The 26,486-nt window shown below is 38.3% G+C and overlaps 1 protein-coding gene across 1 annotated transcript in view; it reads right to left on the bottom strand.

The window, feature by feature from the left end:
• LOC114243305 (tRNA dimethylallyltransferase) overlaps nucleotides 1-26,486 on the bottom strand; it is a 281,859-nt gene that overhangs the window by 136,020 nt on the left and 119,353 nt on the right. The window contains exons 2-3 of the mRNA XM_089731142.1: nucleotides 21,725-21,862; nucleotides 15,748-16,202 (exon numbers count right to left, since the gene is read on the bottom strand). Of these exons, the coding sequence (XP_089587268.1) occupies nucleotides 15,748-16,202; nucleotides 21,725-21,862 (593 nt within the window). The remainder of the gene's footprint in view (nucleotides 1-15,747; nucleotides 16,203-21,724; nucleotides 21,863-26,486) is intronic.

Genomic DNA, 26,486 nt, shown 5'->3' with positions numbered 1-26,486 from the left:
CGGGTTATTCTTAAATGATAAAAAATTCAAAAACACATGACTTGGTTAAGATTTCTAGTTTAAGTTTGGAATTTTAAAATGTGCTCCTGAAACAGAAAGAAACGTTTGTCTTCTGCTTTTAATATATTCACCATCGTAAGCATTGTTAGGCTGTTAGTCACGAGCAATTTTAAGCTGTAGACAGTAGCTTGACTGTCGATTGGCACCATTCACCATCGGGCCGTATCCACCTACATAATTTTCCTGCCCTTCTTCTAGTCACCTGGGGTCGGCGCAACATGTTTTCTCTTTCCATACTCCTCTATCATATAACCATATCTTGGCTCACTCCCCTCTTACACATATCGTCTTTCACGAAATCCATCCATTTCTTCTTAGGTCTACCTTTCCTCTAAAGCCTTTCACAATGATAGTTAAAACTCTCTTATCAACCTAATTCCACATCCTCGTCCACCTACGAAGACAATAAAAATAATACTTCTCGCTACGCATCAGAATACTTTTATTTTATTACAGCGGCAGATTTGGATTCTCTTAGCTATGGCTTCTGACGCACTGAGGCAATGGCCGGCAGCGCAGCGAGACTTACATCAATTAACGAAGAACTGTCGACAACTGACAACATCATCCTCATACCATTAGTGTTGTAAATTGGTATACCGAAAAAATCTGTATTGTGTTTCGATATCGGTATAGGTATTTTGATATCTTGATTGAATTTACTTGTAATAAGACATTTTGTGAAGGTACAATAAGTAATGAATCATTTTTTACTCATGTTCGTGACATCTGTAAGAATTATCACCGCACTATTTCTTATGTTGCAATATTCAATTGTATATAGTACAGCGTCAGCGCAACCACGACCACTCTGACAAGAGTGTCCGACTGAGAAGAAGAATACTACAATATGAATATTACAAGATAAAGATGTAGCATCTTATGATGAACGCCTAAAGATCTCTTGGCGGTACAGTGGTGGTGAGTACTCAACGCCTGATGCAAAAAATCCTTCGATCCTCTTCATCAAAGCCACGAGTCACCTTCCCGGGAGGGCGCTATGAAGGAAAAATCTCCACATCCTGTAACCAAATACTACCAAAACGAAACAATATCGCATAGTTTTGTTCAAAATTAATCATAAACATCGGACAGTAAAATTTTAAGAATCGCCCTAATTCAACATAATTGAGCCGACTTCCTTGTTGCCGGCTCGCGTCATCTCAGCTTCTGCGCCTAGTCATACTCCTCGAGTGTATTAATGCTCATTTCACTTCATACGTGGCGTTAGTACTTCACGAACAAGGACCGGTAGGCTGGTAAAATTGAAATTTATATTCGTTGTTTTTTTTATTTATTGCTTAGATGGTGGACGAGCTCACAGCCCACCTGGTGTTAAGTGGTTACTGGAGCCCATAGACATCTACAACGTAAATGGGCCACCCACCTTGAGATATAAGTTCTAAGGTCTCAGTATAGTTACAACGGCTGCCCCACCCTTCAAGCCGGAACGCATCACTGCTTCACGGCAGAAATAAGCTGGGTGGTGGTACCTACCCGTGCGGACTCATAAGAGGTCCTATCACCAGTGATAAATATGAAAATATATGGCTAATAGTTCTCAGCTGGACTGCCCCCGATATAATAATATTTCGGCCTAATCTCAGCAGATACGGCCATATCTCTCGGCCCGCTCTGCTGCAACTGCTACTTCTTTTATCGCTTTCAGAAATAGAAGAGAGTGTGATCCAATTATAGCAATAGGTACCCGTCATTTATTCGCACACTAGGAACTCTGATAGCACAGTCAAGCCACTGCCTAGCGCACCACTTAAAGCTTGTTAGAAGGGCGTGCGCTTAGGAAACGTCATGGAGGAGAATTTAGTCCAAAACTAGCTCAAGGGTTCCAGGTAATCGGGTTGACTTTAGCCCCGGCGACTCCGGTAATACCACAGTAAAAGGTAATAATGAAATGAACTCTAAATGATTATATAATTACTCAGAGAACTCCTCATGAGCCACTTTGCCAACGTTCGTATGCTCATATTATATCCGTCTTTATCTTTACAGTCGTCGTAGCTTAAAAGATGAGACGTCCGGGGTACTTCTTTCGAGTGACATGGTGGTACGCCAGATTTCCAGATTGAAAGAATGCCGGGATAGCACAAGGCACATAGCAAAGGTCACAGCACGACTACTGATTCGCTTATCTCTGCCACGAAGCAATCGTAATTTTGGGTTAGTTTGGGACTTATTTGGGGAGCGAAAATGGAACTTCGACGTCTCAGGTGAGTAAGGGCAGCTCTTGTGACGTCACTCCGGTTCTGATAATCACTTAGGTACTACCAAATACGCCGTGGCCCTGTACGACCGTCTAATGCGATAAAATACTTTCTACTGATGCTTCTTGAGGATCATTTAGAGTTGTTTATTTGGTTCACATATTCCCAGAAAACTTTAGGCTCCGCTAGCAACCGTATAGGGGAAATATATATAAATTATGAGTATATCAGGGTTGTCATGAATGTTATATTTTTTTATTTATTTATTGCTTAGATGTGTGGACTAGCTCACAGCCCACCTAGTTTTAAGTGGTTATTTGAGCCCATAGACATCTACGACGTAAATGTAATCTTATACCTTTAAACGAGCAATTCTTATATATATATTATCTGAATCTCGGAAACGACTCCAACGATTTTCATAAAATTTTGTATACAGGGGATTTCGGGGGCGATAAATCGATCTAGCTACGATTTATTTTCAGAATTTTTTTTATTCGTGTTTTCAATAATCAACTCTTCCCGACATCTATTGGCGAATAATAGTACTATTTTTCTTAATTGAGGGCAACTAACCGATTTAAAGACACAACAAGATGGCGTTATGAAAAAAAAACTGAGCAAAGCTCGGTCATCATCTAGTAATATTTAAGTGTCACATTTTTTTCTTAAACCACATACAACCATAAATACCACATACAAATAATACTTAAGTCGTATCCATGCGCAGCGTGACATATGTGGACAAACGCTTAGATGAACTTGTGTGATAACCTGTCACCAATGCATCTCATTTCCATACGATCGTGGCCGTTCTGCTTAAATTGCCACGTCATCTCAATCCTCATATTTAACGATTATCATAGGCTATCAATATCTTTAGATTAACAAACTATCCTTAATAAGGCATTCGATCAAAAAAAAAAAAGAGGAAAAAAACCTTTACATCTCAACCCTATACGAAACTTAGCTGAATAGGAAAGGATGCCAAGGACGATCGCAATAGTATTATCTAAGCAAATATCCGCACTGGGCGGTTAGCAACTGCTTCCAAGAGATTGCCTGCCCTTCAATTATATTAAAACTCTAAGCGCTATTCATAAACGTTGTAACTTTAATGATTTAGCACTATTTTATAGCACCTGCGAAAATATTTTTAGCATTCAAAATCAATTTGTTTTAGGTAGAATACTTCTGCATTTGCTCTAACAAAAAGTAAGACTTCAAGCACTTACATTATTTAACAGTTAGCTAAAAAGCCAACGCCTTTCGATCAATCAATGTAAAAAATATATATATTAATACGTGAAGCAAAAACTTTGTATCCCTTTTTAAGAAAAATGCGCGGACGGAGGAGTATGAAATTTCCACACTTATAGAGAATATAGAGAAGAAGTGCACAATGCTAATATTTTTTTTAAATAATGCATAAAAGATACATTAAATCAACAAAGAAAACATTACACACACTACCTACCATGTATTTGACGCACACACGCATGCATACTATTTATTGTCAAACTTTTGTTCTTGACGTCTGTGTTCAAATTGAGAATAGATTAAATATTGTTTGTCTTTGTTAATATTTTTTATAGTGTAGTGTAGTGTAGTGTAGTAGAAAAAGAAGGTAGTTAATGTTTTTTTCCTATAGTACTTTTATTTCGACGTTTCTTTTAACTAAAGAATCTAAATTCCATGATTATCAAAATTGTATTTTCATTACTCATATTTTACATCGCGATTTTGTCAAGATTCATTAGTGCACTCCTTCGAATTAGCTTAACGGTATTTAGCATTCCCTAATTTTTTTTACCCTGCCTATTCTTTTGTAGCTTAAGGGGCTATTCCAGCTAAAAATTCCACCGTCATTGTTGATATCCATTAGCATTAATAATCACCTACAGAATATTTATCGTGATATGAGCCTTGAAATAATGAAAATAATAATACATATATTTATTTATCCACCTAACTAAAAACGACTCACTATGTTAGGACATCTCTTAAAAATATAGAAAATAAAAATATATAATAGGACTAGCTGACCCAGCAGACTTCGTAGTGCCTCAATCGATAAATAAAAGACACATCAAGGGAACACATCAAAGGAAAAACAAAATTGTTTGTTTTTATATAATTCCGAGCTTTTTCATATTTTCTCACCTTTTAAACCTTCCCTGGACTTCCACGAATAATTCCAGACCAAAATTAGCAAAATCGGTCCAGCCGTTCTCGAGTTTTAGCGAGACTAACGAACGGCAATTCATTTTTATATATAGAGATAATATAGAATAGAATATATTTTTTTAAAATTCTAAATCGCCAAGAAGTCCAGCACTGTTTTAGTGCGAAATAATTACGAATGTAAAACAAAAATCTTCCGCGTTATCGACGCGGGAGACGTGCCAGTGGGTCACGGCCGGGAATAGTTGCTAACCGAAACTTGAACTGAATTCGTACACATTGTAATACATACATTCAAAAATGTGTTTACAATTTATCGGTACATTAAATTTTATTGTCCGCATATAACGATTACGGAATCGCTTTTTTGTACTTTATGTGGGTCGTTTACTTTCGAACTACAATTATTTTTGTGGGTAGTTTTTTTTTAAACAGTTTTACGTTGTTTGATTATTGACTTGAATTTTTTTCTGTAAATTAGCGGATATCGTTGCAATGTCTTACGTTTGGAAATGGGATATCCAATGGGGATGGGAGGACGGGGAAAATGGGGTCAATCGTTATCGTTAATCAAAGAATATTTTTTATGACCGTTGTAGATAGATGAGCATACTACTTAAGATGATGGTGAGTGTCATGGTAAGTGTCGCTCATGGAGACGTCAGTAATGCTAAACGATTTTTAAAAACTCTATTCACGGAACATACCGTTAAAAAACATAGATAGAATCGAAGTCTCCCCGTAGACCCAAAGGTTTTGAACGATTAACGAGAATTGTTTAATAATATAAATCCATTTCAACAAAAAATATTTGTCACATCCGCACATATGTATTTATTACAAGTAGTTCCCTGCAATATCTTGTTTGGAATTCCTCATTTATTCACAAAGGAAAGATATTTTGGCGAAAGAAGCGACGTCCCCCTAAATAATTTTGTTATCTGTGCGACCATCGGCCGAGGTCGTGTGAGCGACTCTCTATTAGAGCCCTGGTGTTTCGCAATTAGCAAGACTTATGTATAAATGTCACAAATATTTTATTAGTTGAAATTTTTTATGAATCTTCACGAGGCAAGTGTTCTGGCTAAATTTGCATAACCATAAAAAACGGCATTGGAACTCTATTAAAATAGAAATAAATACAAGAATAATTTTATTTTTTTATTTTATTTTTTATTATTGTTGTTGTTATTGTGTATTCTATAAATAAGTAAATTATTTAAAATTAATTAGATTGTACTCTTCTACCCACTCTTGTAAAGCTTTCCTTCTTTATGAACGGTTAGTTGGTAGATAACTCAATTGTTGAGTTAAGCTCGCCATTTTTATATCTTATCGCAATTACTGTATTATATTAATTGGTACACTAAATAAAGAATAATAAATAAATAAAAACGTAAGTTTTTAAGATACGGCAGCCAGATTTGACTGAATATGACTATAATAATAAAGCATAGATGATAATAATATTAAAATCATTCGATCCTTTAACTGCTGCCATTGACTTAATACGGTCTCACATCAAGGCAACGCACATAACATAATTTGTGTAGCACATAACGAATTCTGTAAACATACACACTCACGCATCCGAGCACGCCAAGGGCTTAGCAACAGATGACGTCACCGAGTCATAGCGACCAAAGTGCCGCCTTAAATATTTGATGTGGGAATTACATGACAATCGCAAATACGAACGTTATCATGTGACAGTTTCGTTTATTTATTTGAAGTTTTGAATTTCATAAAAGACTTTAGACTTGAGCATTCGCACCGAAATTTATTACAGGATAAAACGGAATGTTTTATAACTCGAAATAAAGTAGTAATTAGTACTGAAACGGTTCGTTTAGTAAAATGGGCAGTGCAGTATAATTGCTCTCGATGCCAGTAATGCCATTGACGCCCGTCTATTGTAGTGTTCGCTTATGCGGCCCGCGTGTACAAGAACCCGTTTCTGCAGGATAGCCGTCGGAGCACCACGTCGAGCACGTGAGGAATGTCGATCTGGATCAAATTACCGACGCATGCGAACGACCTTCCCGGCGGAGCGCTAGACGGTAACTGATTTTGGGACCGCTATCGCTATTGCGGTCTTGGCAATTTTGGGACACACGCAGGAGCGCGATCTTGCTTCAAAACCGATACTATATCTAAGGGAAGTGTCAGAGCGCTACTTTTAAAGAGCGGCGCAACACAGTAACCCCTTATCGTGGCCGCCGCGAATTACATATCCGATCAAGGCAATGGGACAACGCAAAACAGCCGTCCCCCGAAACATGTCTTGTCGGATCCTCCGAATCCAGTCTCGGTGCTTTTAAGCTCTTCAAGCAGCGGTAAAAGTTCGACGAGCGACTGGGAGACCTTGTATGTGTTGCAATCACACTATTTGTCCTTTGTGTCTCTAAAAAAACGGGCCAGTTTTTGTCAGATTACGTAACATGAACGATTTTGTAGCTAAAATGAAATGCCACTTCAAAGTGAATAAAATATTTTTATCGCTTAACTTCTTTTTTTATTTTATTTTTATTGCTTAGATGGGTGGGCGTGCTCACAGCCCATCTGGTGATAAGTCCACTTCGATAAAGCGGCACGACACGAGAACCCTCTCATCGTGGCCGCCGGTAACTACATTCCCGATCCTGCGGAAAGAATGGAAAGCAGTCGACGTCGCCTCAAACACGTCATTTCGGATCCTCCCGATCCACTAACGGTGCTTTTAAGTACCTCAAGCACCGGTCACCGTTCTCGTCGAGCCCGTCGCTTGCGAAGGGCTCGACGAATAAATTAACCCTCAGACACAGCCCGCTGAGTTTCTCGCCGGATACTCTCAGTGGGTCGCGTTCCCGATCCGTAGGTAGATTCTGCGAAGCACGGCTCTTGCTAGGGTTCGTGTTAGCAACGTCCTCAGGTTTGAACCCCGTGAGCTCACCTACTAGTTAAGGTTCCGCTGAAGTAGCCTCTCAAGGCTATCAGCTTAGGTAGGAAAAAAAAAGTGATAAGTGGTTACTGGAGCCCATAGACATCTACAACGTAAATGCTCCACCCGCCTTGAGATATAAGTTCTAAGGTCTCAGTATAGTTACAACGGCTGCCCCACCCTTCAAGCCGGAACGCATTAGTGCTTCACGGCAGAAATAGGCAGGGTGGTGGTACCTACCTGTGCGGACTCATAAGAGGTCCTACCACCGGTGATAAATATGAAAATATGTGGCTAATAGTTCTTAGCTGGACTGCCCCCGATATAATAATATTTCGGACTAATCTCAGCAGATATGGCCATAGCTCTCGGCCCGCTCTGCTGCCTTCAAGCCGAAACGCATTACTGCTTCACGGCAGAAATAGGCGGGATGGTGGTACCTACCCGACACTACCCGTGCGGGCTCACAAGAGGTCCTATCACCAGTGATTACGCAAATTATAGTTTTGCGGGTTTGATTTTTATTACACGATGTTATTCCTTCACCGCGGAAGTCAATCGTGAACATTTGTTAAGTACGTATTTCATGAAAAAATTGGTAATCGCCTGCGGGATTCGAACACTGGCGCATCGCTACATACGAATGCACCGGACGTCTTATCCTTTAGGCCACGACGACCTTACCTTAACTTATATAATTTAGAACTATCGAATGTATCTTTTTCAATTTCCGCGCAATCCTTATTTGTATGTATTTCTGTTGGCTACTGAACCTCGAAATACTAAATGCTGTCCATCAAAATTTTAATACCCAAAACAAACACAATACTTTAAAATCGTATGATTCATAAGCAAAGATTTAATATAACCTCCTCCTCCCCGCAAACCTTTTACAATCAGAAGACATTTCGTTAGCAGGGAATATTCCTTTGATATTGGAGCAGCTGCGTTGCTAAGATTGTTTCCTGTTTTAGGGGAAAATGTTAAGAACGTGCCCCGAGCCTTGTTTCGGTCGAGGACGACTTGGACCAAACATTGGCAGTGCTTGGACACATGTGGATGTTCTATTGTTGGCAGCCTTCATGTTTGGGAGATAATGTCCAAATGCTTTGATAATAATAATAATAGGATACTTTGGTAATAATTTACCTATGAAGTTTGCCGTTTTGTATTGCCATTGAATACTGTAGTACATAAAAATATCTATTTCCAAATTCAGTCATTTGTTTATTAATTACTAGCTTTTGCCCGCGACTGCGTCCGCGTGGAATAGTTATTTTGACATAACGCTAAATTTTACCCCCCACTCCATTCATGTAAAAAGTGAAAATATTTTGAAACATTCTTATTTGGTGCTCCACTTGTATTGGTCTTACCGTGATGTTATTTAGCCTATAGCCTTCCTCAATAATTGAGCTATCTGACACTGAAAGAATTTTTCAAATCGGACCAGTAGTTCCTGAGATTAGCGCGTTCAAACAAACAAACTCTTCAGCTTTATAATATTAAGTATAGATTAGTGTTTCGTTTTCACTATGTTTGTAGCTTTGACAACAATATGGACACTATAGAAATAAGAGAAATCATGGGATAAGAGTTCTGTCGCGCTAGCAATGCCGTATAAGTCGCTCACAATGATAATGACGTATGGAGTGATCACTACAAACGAACGAATGACTCGTTATTGATTTGAATGCTTCCGTCATGGAAATTTTGATCAAAAAAATGAACCCCCTAGTCGCCCTAAAACTAAAGTCCACAACCACTGAGATATTTGTTGTATACGAGTAGTTTAAACCAATACTTTTCGAAAAAAAAAATATATATTCTAGACTTTTACGTTTCATTTCGTACAAGACGAACTAACTTACGCACCTTTAGAGTTTTTTTTTTTTATTGCTTAGATGGGTGGACGAGCTCACAGCCCACCTGGTGTAAGTGGTTACTGGAGCCCATAGACACCTACAATGTAAATGCGCCACCCACCTTGAGATATAAGTTCTAAGGTCTCAGTAATTAATTATAGAGACCCATTCCGAAAATTTTTGATTTCATCTTTAATTCAAAAATGGACCTAGAACGACCCTTTTCAGCGACTCTTAGTAATCGAATGACCAGAAGTAGCTTATAAAGGGACAGCGCTATCCGTCCTTATTTTTTTTTGCTTAGATGGGTAGACGAGCTCACAGCCCACCTGGTGTTAAGTGGTTACTGGAGCCCATAGACATCTACAACGTAAATGCGCTACCCACTTTGAGATATAAGTTCTTAGGTCTCATCATAGTTACAACGGCTACCCCACCCTTCAAACCGAAACGCATTACTGCTTCACGGCAGAAATAGGCGGGGTGGTGGTACCTACACGCGCGGACTAAACTTTCACTCCGTCCCCTTCCTCTACGTTTTTTCGGTTTGGGAACTTTAATCTATGTTTTCCGAAAAACACATTTTTGAGTTGGGTCTTTATAATTCTAAAAGTGCGTAATAAATAGTGTCTTGAGGTATGACGGACCGTCATATACGTTACAAAACTGTAAAGACATACAGCGCGATGGTATTTACTTGTGCGGGATTACAATTCAACCCGTGATAATTGTCGCTTTATGATAAAACATCACAAACAGATCCGTGGCCCTCAACTAATATAGTAAATGTGGCCTGTTCCTTCGGCACTGACCTTTAGCATTACGTCTGAATTCGGCAACTACGATGTTAGGTAGAATACCAAGGCCTTTACGTCACAGACAACGCCCTCATATGACATTATTAATATTCACTCATTCACGGAAACATTAAAAACGTAACTAACATATTTTTTTTTATTCTCATACATTTGCATACATTATAATATACACGATCATCGCGTATTCTTTAAATTTATCTTTTATTTTTAGGTGTAATCTTTAATATTAACTAACTTCTCACGTAGTCCGTCTCGCCTTTAAGGATGTATTATTTATAAATATAATGTATATTATGTATAATCTTCCTAGCACAAGAATATATTTTTTTTTGTGTATATGTTTGAGACAGACTTAGAGAAGTCATATTATTATGTATTTTTCTTAGTTTTTTCTACCTTTTCGATGGTAACCTAAGGGGCTATTCCAGCTAAGCTGTGTAGGTGATCTCACGGGACTCAATCTGAGAGAATGTGCTAACATTGGCTTTAGCAAGACCAGTGCTACGCAAAGTCTATCACCGGACCGGAATCGCGACCCACTGAGGAGATTCGGCGAGAAACTCATTGGGCTGTGTCTATGGGTCACAACAATCTACCCACCAGATGGACCGCGAAGCCGATCACCTTAAAACGAATTCGCAGCCTCGATTAAAGACTTAACTATATTATACTTAACTATACTTGAGACCTTAGAACTTATATCTCAAGGTGGGTGGCGCATTTACATTGTAGATGTCTATGGGCTCCAGTAACCACTTAACACCAGGTGGGCTGTGAGCTCGTCCACAAATCTAAGCAATAAAAATATATATATATATATCATAGCGCACGGCTCACGTTCCATGCCCCCTCCTGTATTGTTACTTAATCTTGAAGTCACCCGAAATTCACGATTAACTTCAACGAAAATAGGCAAAATAAAACCCTAACATGATACTTCATTTACCATACTAAGTTCTCACAAAACCACCGATAAATATTTGTTAGGCAATTACCTATTGTAATAATTCGTGCCGCCTGTATTAATACAAAACAATATTAAGGAATTAATTTACAAGATGTTTTTTTCCGTTCATATACTATTTATTACAATGGTATATTCAATTATTTATGCACGTTTATGTAAATATACATATATGTATGTATGCTTAGTCGTCCGTTTCGCTCAATGTATAGTAATCAGATGATAAATAAATTCGGGGTTATCGTAGGGTATTATTACTTGCGAAATAGAATAATGTGTCCATGGATTTTGTATTTCATAATAGCTGTTTTCAGTTTATGAAATCGGTATCCAGTGTGCTTAGTGCGAGTTTTTTAACGTTCTCGATGACGTAAAAGTTAACTCAAATTTATATGGAGTTGGAACGTTTGCCTACGTTTGCCGCTAGGGGCGCTGTTTCAACTCCATACAAATCTGAGCTAACTTTTACGCTATCGAGTTTGTATGGAGTTGGAGCGTTTGCCGCTAGGGGCGCTGTTCCAACTCCATACAAATTTGAGCTAACTTTTACGCTATCGAGAACGTTAAAAAACTCGCACTAAGCTCAGTGTACGGCGTTTGGTGAGACTCGAACGGGTGGACACCGCCGCCCTGCATTTAAATGAGGCGAAGCAATCAGACGTATCTGTCTGATGATGGGGACAAAGGTAACACAGTGGAATTCATGTCGTGATGTCTGCTCATTCAGTTAACGATTTAATTTAAGACCATTAAATTAAATTCAATATCCATTTACAGCTTGTACTAAAACTGGTATTGCGTTTGACATTACCTTTAATACGTCAGCCTTGCAAACAAGAAATTGTTTAAACACAAAATGTATTCCAAGTTCAAAACTACAATAAAACGATGAATCTAGTACAAATATTTTATAATTCCGTTATCATGGTTACACTAGTCCGCTCTGGGTAGTAGAGCCAAGGTCACAATACACGCACACCAACAATCTATAAAATCCTTGGTGGCGGTCAAAGACCCGCGGAAGTCGAGTCGTCCAGTTAAAATGATCCGCAGACATCAATACGCTTCCCCGTTTGCAGTACGCTGTTATATTAAACCGGGAGCTCTTGGAGGCCGGTTCGCGAGTTTTATGTCATCGTGTCATAGCCTTCGATTTTCATGTTTATGTAAACCGTGCGAGTTTGGATTGTTGCTGGGTGGGAGACCGGAATTTTCTGCGCATCTATGAAGAACTGCTTTGTTTTGAATGAGTTTTGTTATCGGGCTTAAGCTATTAGGAGGCTTGTTTATTACGCATTAGATAGATTTCTGCGCATTTTACACTCCGCCGCACGGAAATGATTTGAATTTGTCGGATTTTTCGATGTTTTAATGTCGAATTGTTATTATTACGTGATATTAGGGTTTTAGGGATTTTTAAAAAAACAAAGAATGAGCATTTCCGACTTGAAACTAAACCTGGGCAAATGCTTGTAGGACCTGAAGGAAAATTACACGAAATTGTATATTCAGAAGTGTTCACTATGCAATTGGTATGCGAGGCATTTTAGAGAAATACAGAAACGCAAAGATGTTTCACCATCCACAACCACTTAAATAGAAAAATATTTTTTTTATTGGATCATTATTTCAGTTTCAAAGAGTTAAGTCGTATACCGCATTCACATAAAACTTTCTTACATCTCCAAGTGACATGCTTTTTAATTGGTTGATAGACAATTTATTTGTCGGAGAAGCCACAGTTATTAAAACCATCGTCAGACATCGTAGGGGCGAATAGAGTGATCGAGCTAAGAGAAATATTGAGTACACCAATCATTTAGAAATCTTCTCTTGACGTTAGCAAACGAAAACGAATGACAGTTCTTAGGACGGAGGCATCGCTCTTCAAGAAGGCTGGTTGGTAAGTGCGATTGCGTCTACGCGCCTCCATCGGCTAGACTCTGTCGTAGCACGAAGTTAGCCGAGTTCCGACGATACCGCAATCAAGCTGTCATCTCTCGGGAGTCGTGCTGCGTTTCGTTTAGCTACCAAACTAATGACCGTCTCCGACATATTTCTTAGTATTTTTTGGTAGTCCATCTGACGGTAAGGTAAGTTCCGTCGCTTATGGAAGTCAGCATTGACAGAGGCATAGCCAAGCCGCTGCTATTATGGAAGTCAGCATTGACAGAGGCATAGCCAAGCCGCTGCTACACCCGCCCCCCCTGCGATTCCCCTCAAAGTTCGCTTAAAGAAGGACATGTAAGGAAACAGGAAACAGCGAGGAAGTTCATTCCAAAGTCGGATGGTACTTAGCAACAAATATCTGGAAACGCTTTGTGCATGAACGTAGTGGTCCTTTATTATTATGGTTGAGCTCTACTCCGGTGACGGGTGGTGCCAGGGTCAAAAGTAGACTTCATCAACATAAGCAGAGAGGCCTGACAGCCCTCTCCATGGTACATACGGCACAAAACATAGAGAAGACCGAAGTCCCTCTGTAGACCCAAAATTGATATAGGTATCCTGATTTTTTTTATTGCTTAGAGGGGTGGACGAGCTCACCGACCACCTGGTGTTAAGTGGTTAGTGGAGCCCATAGACATCTACAACGGAAATGCGCCACCCTCCTTAAGATATAAGTACTAAGGTCTCAGTATAGTTACAAAACTTTAAAGTTTCAGTAATAGCAATTTTAATGGTCTCCCAATGAAATGGCTGTAAGTGTCAAGTGCCAAGTTGTAATAATTTTTTTTAACATTTATTTACTGAATTTTATAAGTAATACTTTATTATTTTTAAAGAGTCTATGGCACATACGTGCAGGCAAATTTAGCGGAACAGTTAAGCCATTGTCCATTAAGGGCTTTGAACAAGGACATAGAGAGCAACAGGAAGGAAACTCTGCGCTGGGTTGTCAACCGTCTGAAAACGAATGCTGGATGGACGATTTTATTGCTTAGATGGTTGGACGAGCTCACAGCTCACCTGGTGTCAAATGGTTACAGGAGCTCATAGACACCTACAACGTAAATGCCACCACCCACTTTGAGGTATGAGTTCTTAGGTCTCAGTATAGTTATAACGGCTACCCAACCCTTCAAACCGAAACTCATTACTGTTTCACGGCAGAAATAGGCAGGGTGGTGATACCTACCCGTGCGGACTCACAAGACGTTCTACCACTAGTAATTACGCAAATTATAATTTTGCGGGTTTGATTTTTATTGTACGATGTTATTCCTTCACCGTGGAAGTCAATCGTGAACATTTGTTAAGTACGTATTTCATTAGAAATATTGGTACCTGCCTGCGGGATTCGAACACCGTTGCATCGCTAGATACGAATGCACCGAGCGTCTTATCTTTTAGGTCACGATGACTTCAAATGATGATCTATGATACCTAATAATTACATCTACGTTAGTAGAAAATAAACTGCGAAGTTAAGCTTCTACTCGATATAGGATGTTAAGAAGTTTTTACCAGTCATAGACTTTTCATTCATTCTGTTCGAGTCTATGTCCCACTGCTGAATAAAGTTCTCTAAATATCCTACTCAAATGTTTTTTCTTTGGCAGTTTCCTCTTTCCATATCAAACTTATTAATTTTATGAAGCCATTTTCACGGACAATAACGCTCACTTATTTATTTAGACGATACAATCGTAACCCAACATTTACTGCCAAGAAAAACATGACAATAAATACTCACATCACATTTCTACATATATATAATGATTATCTCCCAAAAGACTTGTAGCAACTACGGAAACTTCCAGAAACGGTACGATAACGTCGTGACGAAACACAGGCGCCGATCATCACAGTAGCTGATTGGGCACAGGAAGTGTCAAAGGTCGTTGTGGTCAATATCGTGTAACATATTCTTCATAAAGTGCCGACTTCATATATTCAAAGCGTAATACTTTATTGTACGGATAAATTTATGGCTATTTTATTATGTACCTTATTGACTACCAAACGATCCTATTATTTTCTAAGCTAAGGTAAACTAGTTTTAGTAAAGTAAAAGTAGATGGCGAGAGTATACTTCCGATTATAATTGAGTGCACTGAAACAAATTGATCAAATATAATTTTCGATCCCGAATGTTCATGTTAATTTGTCAAATACGTGTTGTTGTTGTAACGTAATAAGTTGTTTTAAAGTAACTATGATATAGACACGTATAAGTCGCACGGTTTTAGGGCTATCATAATTTTAAAATAATATTCATATTAGTTAAAGTTATTCAACTTAAGTACGTTCTATCGGAACGCACAATTGTGTGACGCACCAAAAAATAAGTTACACGATTCTCGACACTTTTCGTGAAATTTACAAGTTATGTATAATTTGATAATTCAGGGACTTTGATAACTAAGAGAGAAGTAAGATGAGGAAAAAGGAAGATACAAAGTACCTGCGAGTGGGCTTATATATAATTGAATTCCATCATGTAAAAATAACACACTAAAACAAGCTTTTCTGCTGCTACTGAGTTCTGATCAAAAATTCAAATGGTACTCCATTTTCAAGGATTTTTTCTCAAAATGCCCTTTAGTAGTAAAATTAAAAGTATTTATGCTAACACTGACAAGCAACTGATATGTAATGTTGGCTAAAAGCATGGCATGTCATATTGGCTAAAAGTAACTATTTTTCAGGTGAATTTGAAACATCACACATCATAGGAAAGAAGAAAAGTACCCCAAAAAACACCACTTACCTCAAAATCTTCCTCCGATTATTTGGGTGCAGTCTGTTGGCCATCGCAGGATCTATGAGCCTCAGTTTTTCACTTATTTCGGTGTTTGTGAACCGAGCTTCGTTATCCACATCTTCCTGAAGCTGTCTCTTCAAAGTTTCCTCTTCAGCATCTACAATTTTAACTTCATTGTCAGTTGATAGCGTTATTCTTATAAATTCTTCATCTTCTTTTGGATGTTCTCCTTTCACTTTCATTTTATTATCGCCACCACAACCATCGTTTGTTTTCTTAGATATTTTTTCAGCTGTATTAGGTGTATTATCTATATCTCTCTTCCTACGACTTTTATCCCACAGCAGTGCATCTGTGTCGTCCATACTCTCAACCAGGATTTGATAGACGATGGATTCAATGTAGTAGATCGTGCCTCCAACTATTATTGGGATTTTCTTCTGGTCGATTAAGCTGTCGATCTGTTTAGTAATTAAGGAAAAAAAATATATATATACACGAAGATTCTAACTTCGATCGGGAATCGAACTCTCATCCCGTGGTCTAGCAATCTGGGCATTAGTTATTAGCCAACGAGGCGGTCGATTTTCAAAGAAACGTAGATTATATTTGTTTCTTTTTTAACTTTTTTACTGGTGGTAGGACCTATTGTGAGTCCGCGCGGGTAGGTTTCACAACCCTGCCTATTTCTGCCGTGAAGCAGTAATGCGTTTCGCTTTGAAGGGTGGGGCAGCCGTTGTACTTGAGACCTTAGAACTTATATCTCAAGGTGGGTGGCATTTGCGTTGTAGATGTCTATGAGCTCCTGTAACCACTTGACACCGGGTGGGCTGTGAGCTCGTCCACCCATCTAAGCAATAAAAAAAATAAAAAAAACTATACGCCTTTCAGGCCTTAAAATTATTTTAAGGCCTGAAAGGCGTATAGTTTCGTCATCGTGTCTGAGCATGGGAAAAAATTTAAACTTTAACATGTGGTGATCGTAACGAACGATTTTATTTGCAAATAAGTAAATAATAATTAGATGATAATTAGAGGAGGCCTTTGTCGAGAGGCAAATTGTTTTGAAAACCACACCGAACGCCGAAGGCAATACTTGATTATAAATGGAATTTAAATTTAATGTATTATTAAGTAATTTATTAAATTAGTAATTAGTAAGTAAAACAGGAATAAAGGCTTATTATTTAAATAATAATTACAAAATTCAAATAAAAGTAATCGAAGGATTTTATTTCTTCCTTCTGTTTGCCTCCTAATAGTATGCCATGTTTACAATTCCTTCTTTTTTTCACTTCTACTTATCACACACGCAAAAATATTAAAACAGAAACATACCAATTTACAAGAACATCGACATAACATCTACAAAGGCAAGCTTGACTAATTCATAGGATGTCTTCCATAGGATCAAAACCAAGTAAAGAAAACCTGATGTATTTGAAGGGAAAAGTGCTTAACACAAAAAATTATGCGCATCGATCTTAATCAAAATCTTTCCTAAATAATTGAAAATTGAATGGATCGACTGTGACGTAGAACAAGAAACTTTATGCTTATAATAATTTTCCAGTTGACTAAAGGCAAACTAGCATTTTTAAGTGGCCTATTTGTTTGTCTGGCCTAATTTTCGAAGCGATAGGCCTAAATAATATTTTCGTGTGTTGAATTGGTGTTTTGAAAGTGTTGTATTATTCAATTTTTTTAAATGTAACAAGAACCTTGCCGGGCGACGTTCCTAGTGATAATTCATTTTAAAGCGCACAAAAGCGTAAAATGGTTTTTCACAGTATACCATTTAATTTCCTCACTCCGTTTATTTTATAGTACTTTTTTTTTGCTATATGGGTGGACAAGCTCACAGCCCACCTGGTGTTAAGTAGTTACTGGAGCCCATAGACATCTACAACGTAAATGTATTAATATTTAAGTGTCACATCTTTTTCTTAAACCACATACATACAACCATACATACCACATACAAATAATACCTCAGTATAGTTACAACGGATGCCCTACCCTTCAAGCCGAAACGCATTATTGGTTCACGACAGAAATAGGCGGTGGTACCTATCCGTTCGGACTTACAAGAGGTCCTACCACCAGTAATACCTACCTACAGTAATACTCGATAGTAACCATATTTTTGCAGAATCGAAGGCAGCACATAAATAAACAATACCTACTTCCAAAACTATATCGTCCTAACGTCTCGCTCTTGTACTTTCCTCGAGTTCTTAAGAGGATTATCTGTCGGCCTAAAAAAGCAAGCCTTTCAAATACACGTACGTATAGAACGTCATACGGTTTATTCAATTAACGAAAAGCGGTCATATATTGGGTACGAGCACCGCGGCGACCGACGCATATCAAGTGTTACGATAACGTTTCGTGGAGAAATGTCTTTTAGGTTCTATTAATTGGAAGTTCTATTCTCTTTATAGGCTGTGTCATGTGGCGAGGCTTGGGGGAGGTCTATGTCTAGCAGTGGACGTCTGTGGGCTGATAAGAAGAAGAAGTTGCTAGGATCGTGAGTATATTGTCTAAATATATATGGGCCATTCAGTGGGCAAAGCAAAATCCAGAAGAAGCATTTCGAAAAAGATATGTACCCTTTACTGTTTTGCCTGATTTCGTAGCACCCTTCCATACTGGATTCAATTGAATCGAATATGCCGATGTTCATGTCCTACTTAAGGTACACGTATTTTTTTAATAAAAACCCACTTAACATGTGTTACTGTACGAATTTCCAGATAAATTAAGAAAATCTTACCCGCAAAATTGATTATTACCCGACTCGCCGTACTCGCCCGTTTTAAAATTAACATTATTATTTATTGTCATTATTATTAGGGAGTCCGACACTCATATAAATATTAGCCTATCTATTAAGTACATGTATTTTCTACATGGATACCAAGTTTGAAGTCAATCGGATGCATGGTTCAGTAGTTATAACGGAACATCCGTAAAAACCACTGTAGATTTATATATTAAGGAGGACTATACGTCGACTGAGCTCACACCCCGGAGATATGATATTTCAATTGAACTTTACAAGAGCCATTGAGCGTTCGCAATACGCCACAATGCGTATTTGCGGATACATCGCGCGACTCGTGTGATATGGTGTTTAGATGCTTCGTTGTGCCCATAGTAGCTCCAATGACCATGACCGACAATGGCCACTCAATTTTGGGGCTATATCTAGTATAGAACTTAAGATATTTGATAGCTGTCTGAATCTCGCTAACGACATTTTCAAGAGAGGTTTGCATGTGTACAAGTCTTGAACACTAATAATCGGACCGGCAGAATTACCAAGTAATTTCACTCGCATGGTGTACGTTCTTCCCTTTGTTATCGCTACCCCCAAATTCTCTTTTGCGAACTAAAAAAAACCTAACGACCTACTACTAAACTAACATTTTTTTACTGGTGGTAGGACCACTTGTGAGTCCGCGCGGATAGGTACCACCGCCCTGCCTATTTCTGCCGTGAAGCAGTAATGCGTTTCGGTTTGAAGGGTGGGGCAGCCGTTGTAACTATACTGAGATCTTAGAACTTGTATCTCAAGGTGGGTGGCGCGTCTACGTTGTAGATGTCTATGGGCTCCAATAACCACTTAACACCAGGTGGGCTGTGAGCTCGCCCAACCATCTAAGCAATAAATAAAAAAATCATTAATGCAAATTCATTCCTAATCACTTGTTTTTAACTTGAGTACAAATCCTTGTAATATATTATTGTATGGAAATTTTCTGTACGTTTCCAGTAATATTGGCACCTCGTTTCGGCGCATAAAAATGTTTGTCACAAAACGAATACAAAATCAAAATTGTATTTCACTTATGTTATTTTCATATAATGGAACTGATGCCAATTCTTTAGACCGGGAAGAGCGATAAAAATGTAACAAAATTACTTCTTGCATATATTTTTAACAAGTAATTTTTACGTTTACATATTATGTGTCTTTTGAAAATAGAGTACTTTGAATTCCAAATGGACTAAGGATCTCGCGGGTTGTCCAGCCCATAGCCATCACAACATTCGTCATCATCCACCTTTATTTTCAACATCTTATAAAAACTTGATTCAAAACTCGATGATACACACCTTTTTTCTTCACTACCTAAGCTTATGGCCTTAAGAGGCCATTTAGGTGTAACTCTAACCAGTATGTGTGCTCACGGGGCAAACCTGACGACGTTGCTAACACTAGCCCTAGCAAGAGCAGCGCTTCGCAGAATCTACCACCGGATCGGAAACGCGACCCACTGAGAAGATCCGGTGAGAAACTTAGTGGGCTGTGTCTGTGGGTTAATTTACTCGCCGAGCCCTTCTTCGCAAACGACGGGTTCGACGAGAACGATGACCGATGCTTGGGGTACCTAATAGAACCTGATACACACCTCTTTCATTTTTACCGCCATTTTCCCGTGTGACTATAAGTACATTGTATGTAACACTAATAACATTTTAGCGGACTAGGCCAAGATGGAAAGCCTTGAGTTCCTTAGCAACAACAGTTGGCGCCTCTCATCAGTCGTTTTGTTCGATTATATTAAAAATTCCTTACCAAGTTTACACAGTGTGTCACAATTTATATAAAATTAAGGAACCATTGTTGTCTTTATTGCGTCTATATTTCGTGAAATTCGGTAATACGCAAATGTTTAAACAATTGCCGTTTACGACTGTGCCGCGCTAAGGTTAAGCGAAGGTGAATTGAATGAATATGTACTTTAAGCAGATTTAGATAGAGAATAAATTAAATTAATGTATACTTTTAGTCAGTTATTATTTGCTTAGACAGACATATTAGTGTTTTCAGTGACCCACAGCTATATGCAAATGAGATTGCAGTTACTTCTCTCTCCAGAATTAAAAGCTAAATTAAATCTTAAATTCAGTGCCTTAGAATTCAATGTGCCCCGCAATGTCATCAGCGTTAAATTGTAAAGTTAAAATTATGGAGCCATTTTTAAGTGTATATAGTTTCCAAAGTGGGATTAATTTCCATGATATTTAAATTTTTAGGTATACTTATTAAAGGTCCCAACATAGTGCACCATTTTTATATTCCTCGAAGGCGCACTTGATGGCAGGTCCGTAATCATTGACATCTTACAATACTTTAAAGATGTGGAATACCTTCATGTTCTATCTAATAATCGTCTAAGACATGAAATAAAAATCTCAATTAAAGTAAGAAAATGAGTGAAGAAAAGAAACATTGCTTTGTGGTATCATACAGGATGGCGGTGCTAACCTTATACTCTCATACTCATACTTAGACCAGAACTTAGCCAGGTAACGACGCCTGTTAACACATTTCTATCAATTTATTTAACAGAATCTCTGAACGCAATCGTCGCCAATTTCAAGATATCCTATTAACTGGATAATTTGGATACGCATCAAGAACCAATCCCACGACAATAAATAACTGGAAACAAATCATGCACGATAATCTGGACCGAAATTAGGATTCCCTGTGTTATGGTTACCAGAAACTGACAAACATACGTTTAAATATATTATGTAGGATTGGTAAGAACGGAACGTATGAATAGTGTGGAACGGAGCGTTAAGATGTGAGTGAGAGACAACGGAAAGAAAGAGAGATAAGAATGACAGATAGAATGACAGAGAATTGGAAGATGGTTGAAAGACGGTTGAAAAATGAGCAAGAAGTAATAAGTCTTAATTATTAATTATTATTTTAATAGAAGATTTTGGAAGAGTGGAATTTTTATTTTATGTGCTGCGATCCCCTATTCTACATATATAATAAGCACTCATACAAAGAGCAAACAAACAAACCAAATATATTTTTATCTATACCTCTATGTGTTTTTCTAGTTTTTAAACTACACACATATATTGAGTTATATTCATTTAAGAATATGTCGTTGCGCTATGGTCGAATTAGTTCGTGAATTAAACAAAAATTGAAAAACATTTTAAAGGATACAATTTTTAAGGCTCTGTTCCGGAAGTCTACTACCGTGAAAAACTGGTGAGGCTCCAGTATGTCCAAGAGATGATGAGGAGCCATCTCCCGTTCTTGAGGACTCGCTTTTGCCGTCACGATATCCAATCCTTTGTATATCTGAAACAATATACGAAAACAGTTTTGAGCTTCAGTTTATAGATCGTTTATTTTCTCAAAAGAACAACCTGTCCAGTCAAGAAGAATACAATAATTAAAAAGTTTTTAAAGGAAGTCAAATTAAAGTCGTCGTGGCCTAAAGGATAAGAGCGTCTTTTTTTCCCTACCTAAGCTGATAGCCTTGAGAGGCTATTTCAGCGTAACCTTAACTAGTAGGTGAGCTCACGGGGCTCAAACCTGACGACGTTGCTAACACGAACTCTAGTAAGAGGCGTGCTTCGCAGAATCTACCACCAGATCGGAAACGCGACCCACTGAGAAGATCCAGCAAGAAACTCAGTGGTCTGTGTTACTGGGTTAAATTACTCTCCGAGCCCTTCGTCGCAAGCGACAGGTGCGACGAGAACGGTGACGGTTACTGCTTCACGGCAGAAATAGGCGGGCTGATGATACCTACGTGTGCGAGCTCACAAGACGTCCTACAACCAGTAATTTCTGCCGCGAAATAGTGCGCTTCTTTTTAATGGGCAATGCATTTTATTTCACTTAACCCAACTATACCTATTCCACTTTCGATAACTACTGTCTACTGTTACATTCCGAGGTTTACGTCAGACCAGCTGTCCAACATGAACACGCATTGCTCTTTTACGCGTACCTAATTCCCAGTAGCTTTAAGGGCTATTCCGGCTTCAGCCTAACTATTGAGTGAGATCATGGGATTCACACTTGAATTCGCATTGCGCTGGACCCACACTGTCAACATTATTATAGTTTGTAACATGGAGACGTAACTTCGAACGCCAAGGTTCCTTGAAATTTCCGTCAACTGATTCAGTAGGTAAATTGAACATTCAAAATGTCCCGATGAAACGCCAATACGTCAGAGCGTTGGCGTCACATTACGCTCCCGGGGCAAGTCAATCCTGAGATTATGTTAATACGCATAAAGCGTATGTAACAGGGTCACGGAGGGAAGCACCTGAGAAGCAGTACGGTAATGCTTCAGGACAGCTACGCTTTAATATTCATGATCACGAAACCAACGAATTTGTTTTGTGACGCCGGATACGGAAATAAACGACTCCCACGTCGCATTTTACACGGGAACAGTTCCTCATTATTGACGTCGATGTGTGGGTGATCGCAGACCCCGTGACCTAGGGCTGGTAACCGGAGTTCCTGGATAACACAACGCGAACGCCACCTTGTAACATGAGATTGAAACGCGGCATTTGGTTAATAGACAAGACCAGGGTAAGAGATTATCTATGCTATTTCTACGGACAGATTGAATGATTAATTGACGATGATAAAAAGGATTTCATCTGTTTGTATGTATAAATATGAAATTTAGTTTATTTAGAAGTTTGTTTCTAAATCACGTAAAAACGGCTAAATGTATCTAGATGAAATTTTGCGTAAAGACACTTTTAATACATGGATTAACGCATACTCTCATCTCGGAAAATGATATGGCGCGGGCAGCAGCACTGGCTATATTTGCTGTAATAAATACAACATTGGTTCGCTGCTTCGTATTTTGCATAGCTGCAGATCCAAACAAATCCAATAGGTAGATTACAGACAAGCAACTCTTTGCTCCGAAAAAGCAACGTATTTAATAATTATAATTATATTTGAAATAAAAATTTAACACGGACGGATTCACGGGTCACGTCTCGTATTAAATGATGCTTATGAATATAAGCGTGCTGACGAAAACGATTTTCGTGATAAAAAACATTGTGTCAACATTAATTTGCGTTATTACTACTGCATATTTAGAGCTCGCATGATTTTCTTTACCAAAGATCCTGCGGTAAACCCAAGAAATACTGGTTGAATATGGCAAAGGCGGATATGGATTAGAATAACCTAACCCATAAGGATGTTGAAGATCGGGCAAAGTTGAGGAGTTTAAGTAGGAAATCGGACCTTGGCACTAGACCGGGAAAGCGGTAGGAAGAAGAAGAAGAAGGGTACCCATTTCTGGCGCGTCACCGTCACAATTATGGTTCCAAGATTGCTTCTCTTTCGACTTCATATGGCCCAGCTGATCTTGACTAGTCCCTCGCTCAAAAGCATCAGCAATGCTAGAAGCAAATCTTTTAAACGAGCAAGCGCAATTCATTTCCCCTTAACATTACCTAAACTAACAACTTCCAGATTTCAACAGAGCAAAGATCAAGACCACAAAAAAACCCAAATAAAATCATTGTCAGATCACGTGTACGAACGAATCCAATACATTATATTTTATCTCGTTTGCCGATTGCGTTACAAATAATGTATACACACACTTAAATTTGTAATTACTGTGTCGACGGGGTTATCTATTGAAACCTTCCTGATGTTCCATTCACAAGATCAAAGTCACCTTGTAAATCGTCAACAAAAACTTTATTATCTCATTGTTAAATGTTATCTTACAATGTTGCTTTTCGTTTTGCATTGCGCATATTCGCTATTATTTCGATCCAATTAAAGTACATATTTGTGTGTATGTTAATTATTTTTCTTGGACTAATTGACTTGCATTAAACCACTGTTGCCGTAGTGACTTGTGGCTATTTTGAAGTTACTACAAATGTTTTTTTTTAAACGATTATACATGATTAAATAAGCTTACTGTCCAATTGGTGTTTAGTAGATAACAGAACAGAACATTTGACTGCTTCGCGGTACGGTATGGCTGATGATGAAGAAATCACTTCGAATCTCGATCGTTACGTACGTTATTAAAGTACTTAGGGGTTGTATGAAAGTACTTACAATAAAGGGTGATCTCAATTTACATTACCCTTATATAAAATGTTTTTTAATACGCTTTTATTAGCTTCAGACGTATGTTTTTTTTTTTATTGCTTAGATTTGTGGACGAGCTCACAGCCCACCTGGTGTTAAGTGGTTACTGGAGCCCATAGACATCTACAACGTAAATGTACCACACACCTTGAGATATGGTTCTAAGGTCTCAGTATAGTCACAACGGCTGCCCCACCCTTCAAACCGAAACGCATGACTGCTTCACGGCAGAAATAGGCGGGGCGGTGGTACCTACCCGTGCGGACTCACAAGAGGTCCTACCACCAGTAATTATGAAAATTATAATTTTGCGGGTTTGATTTTTATTGCACGATGTTATTCCTTCACCGTGGAAGTCAATCGTGAACATTTGTTGAGTACGTATTTCATTAGAAAAATTGGTACCCGCCAGCGAGATTCGTACACCGGTGCATCGCTCGATACGAATACACCGGACGTCTCATCCTTTAGGCCACGACGACTTCAGATGTAGGTATGTTAGTATATAAAGGAATCTTTGAACATGATTTTGACCCCCTTCAAAACGTCGGATTAACTCGAAATTTGGTATACTTATTAAGAACCGATGACACTTCAATATTAAAAAAAAATTTAAAAAATTGAAATTCATCTAAAAATGAAAAATAAATAATAGTTTAAAAAAAGTAACAAAATACGCTTTTATAGAAAATCCAACTAAAAAATAGAAAATAAATTTAAATTAAAAAAAGTGTAAGAAAAAATGATTTTATTGTAAAAAAAAGCGTGGTACTTTGTTAGTTTTTTTAAACTATTATTTATTTTATAATTTGGAACGAATTTCCTTATGGGACGATGCGCAGGGGTACTCTAATCGGGAAAAAACGTCCGTAAAGTAAAATTTTTATTAGTAACGCACACAGTGTACGACTTAACTTTGTAATAACGTACAAAAAATAACATATTTTTATTATATATTTTTTATAAATCGTTGTTAATAAAATAATGTTGATAACTTTGTAAAGTAGTTTTTTATTATTTTTATCAATAAAAAAATCATGATAAAAAATGTATAGCCGAATAATTATTTTCTTTATACCTCCAATAGAACTTAAAATTAATATTTTTATAATAAGGAACTTCGTTCCTATCCGGTGTCCCACGACACTACACAACTTTTTATTTATTGTCCTTGTAGGTAGCCGATCATACGGCCCACCTGATGGTGAGTAGTCACCGTCGCCCATGGACTTCAGCAATGCCAGGGGCAGAGCCAAGCCGCTGCCTACCGAAATTATTTATCTCTGCATTTTTGTGAGTGACCATTATCTATCGGGTCACAGATATTATTACACGTACCTAATATTATTTTCTAACTACGAAGGCGTACAGTTGTTTACGTAAACATCACTCATTCAACACTTCGATTTGTTTACAATTCTATTATAATATTTCATTCATTAGCGATCCCTTGTCTTGTTCTGATTTCTTGATTGACGTAAGCCATGTCGTCGTCCTATTCACGTTTTTCCATTTTTGTCCTTAGACCACTTTTTTTTTTTTTTTTTCGTCAGGAGGAAATCGCCGGACTCCCACCCTCCACTGGGGATGGAGGGTGGGGCATGTCGGAGTCGAACCGACTAAAACCTCCTGTCGCTCAACAACCAACGTCCAACCCTCGCATGAGACAGAACTCATGAAAAGGCAAGGGGAGGAGAGTGAAGCGTTTAGTGCGGAGCACATCTCTCCCATCACCCTCCCCCTCGGGACGCCGGGCCAGCGATTGTCGGCGCCACGACCACCAGCCCTCTCGGTCGGCAGGCTGTCCGAAGCCCGC

This window comes from Bombyx mandarina, chromosome 11 (assembly GCF_030267445.1).
Source record: "Bombyx mandarina strain Sakado chromosome 11, ASM3026744v2".
Classification (NCBI taxonomy): domain Eukaryota; kingdom Metazoa; phylum Arthropoda; class Insecta; order Lepidoptera; family Bombycidae; genus Bombyx; species Bombyx mandarina.
Note: the sequence above shows the minus strand (reverse complement) of the source record. Positions and strands in the feature narration are given on the sequence as shown.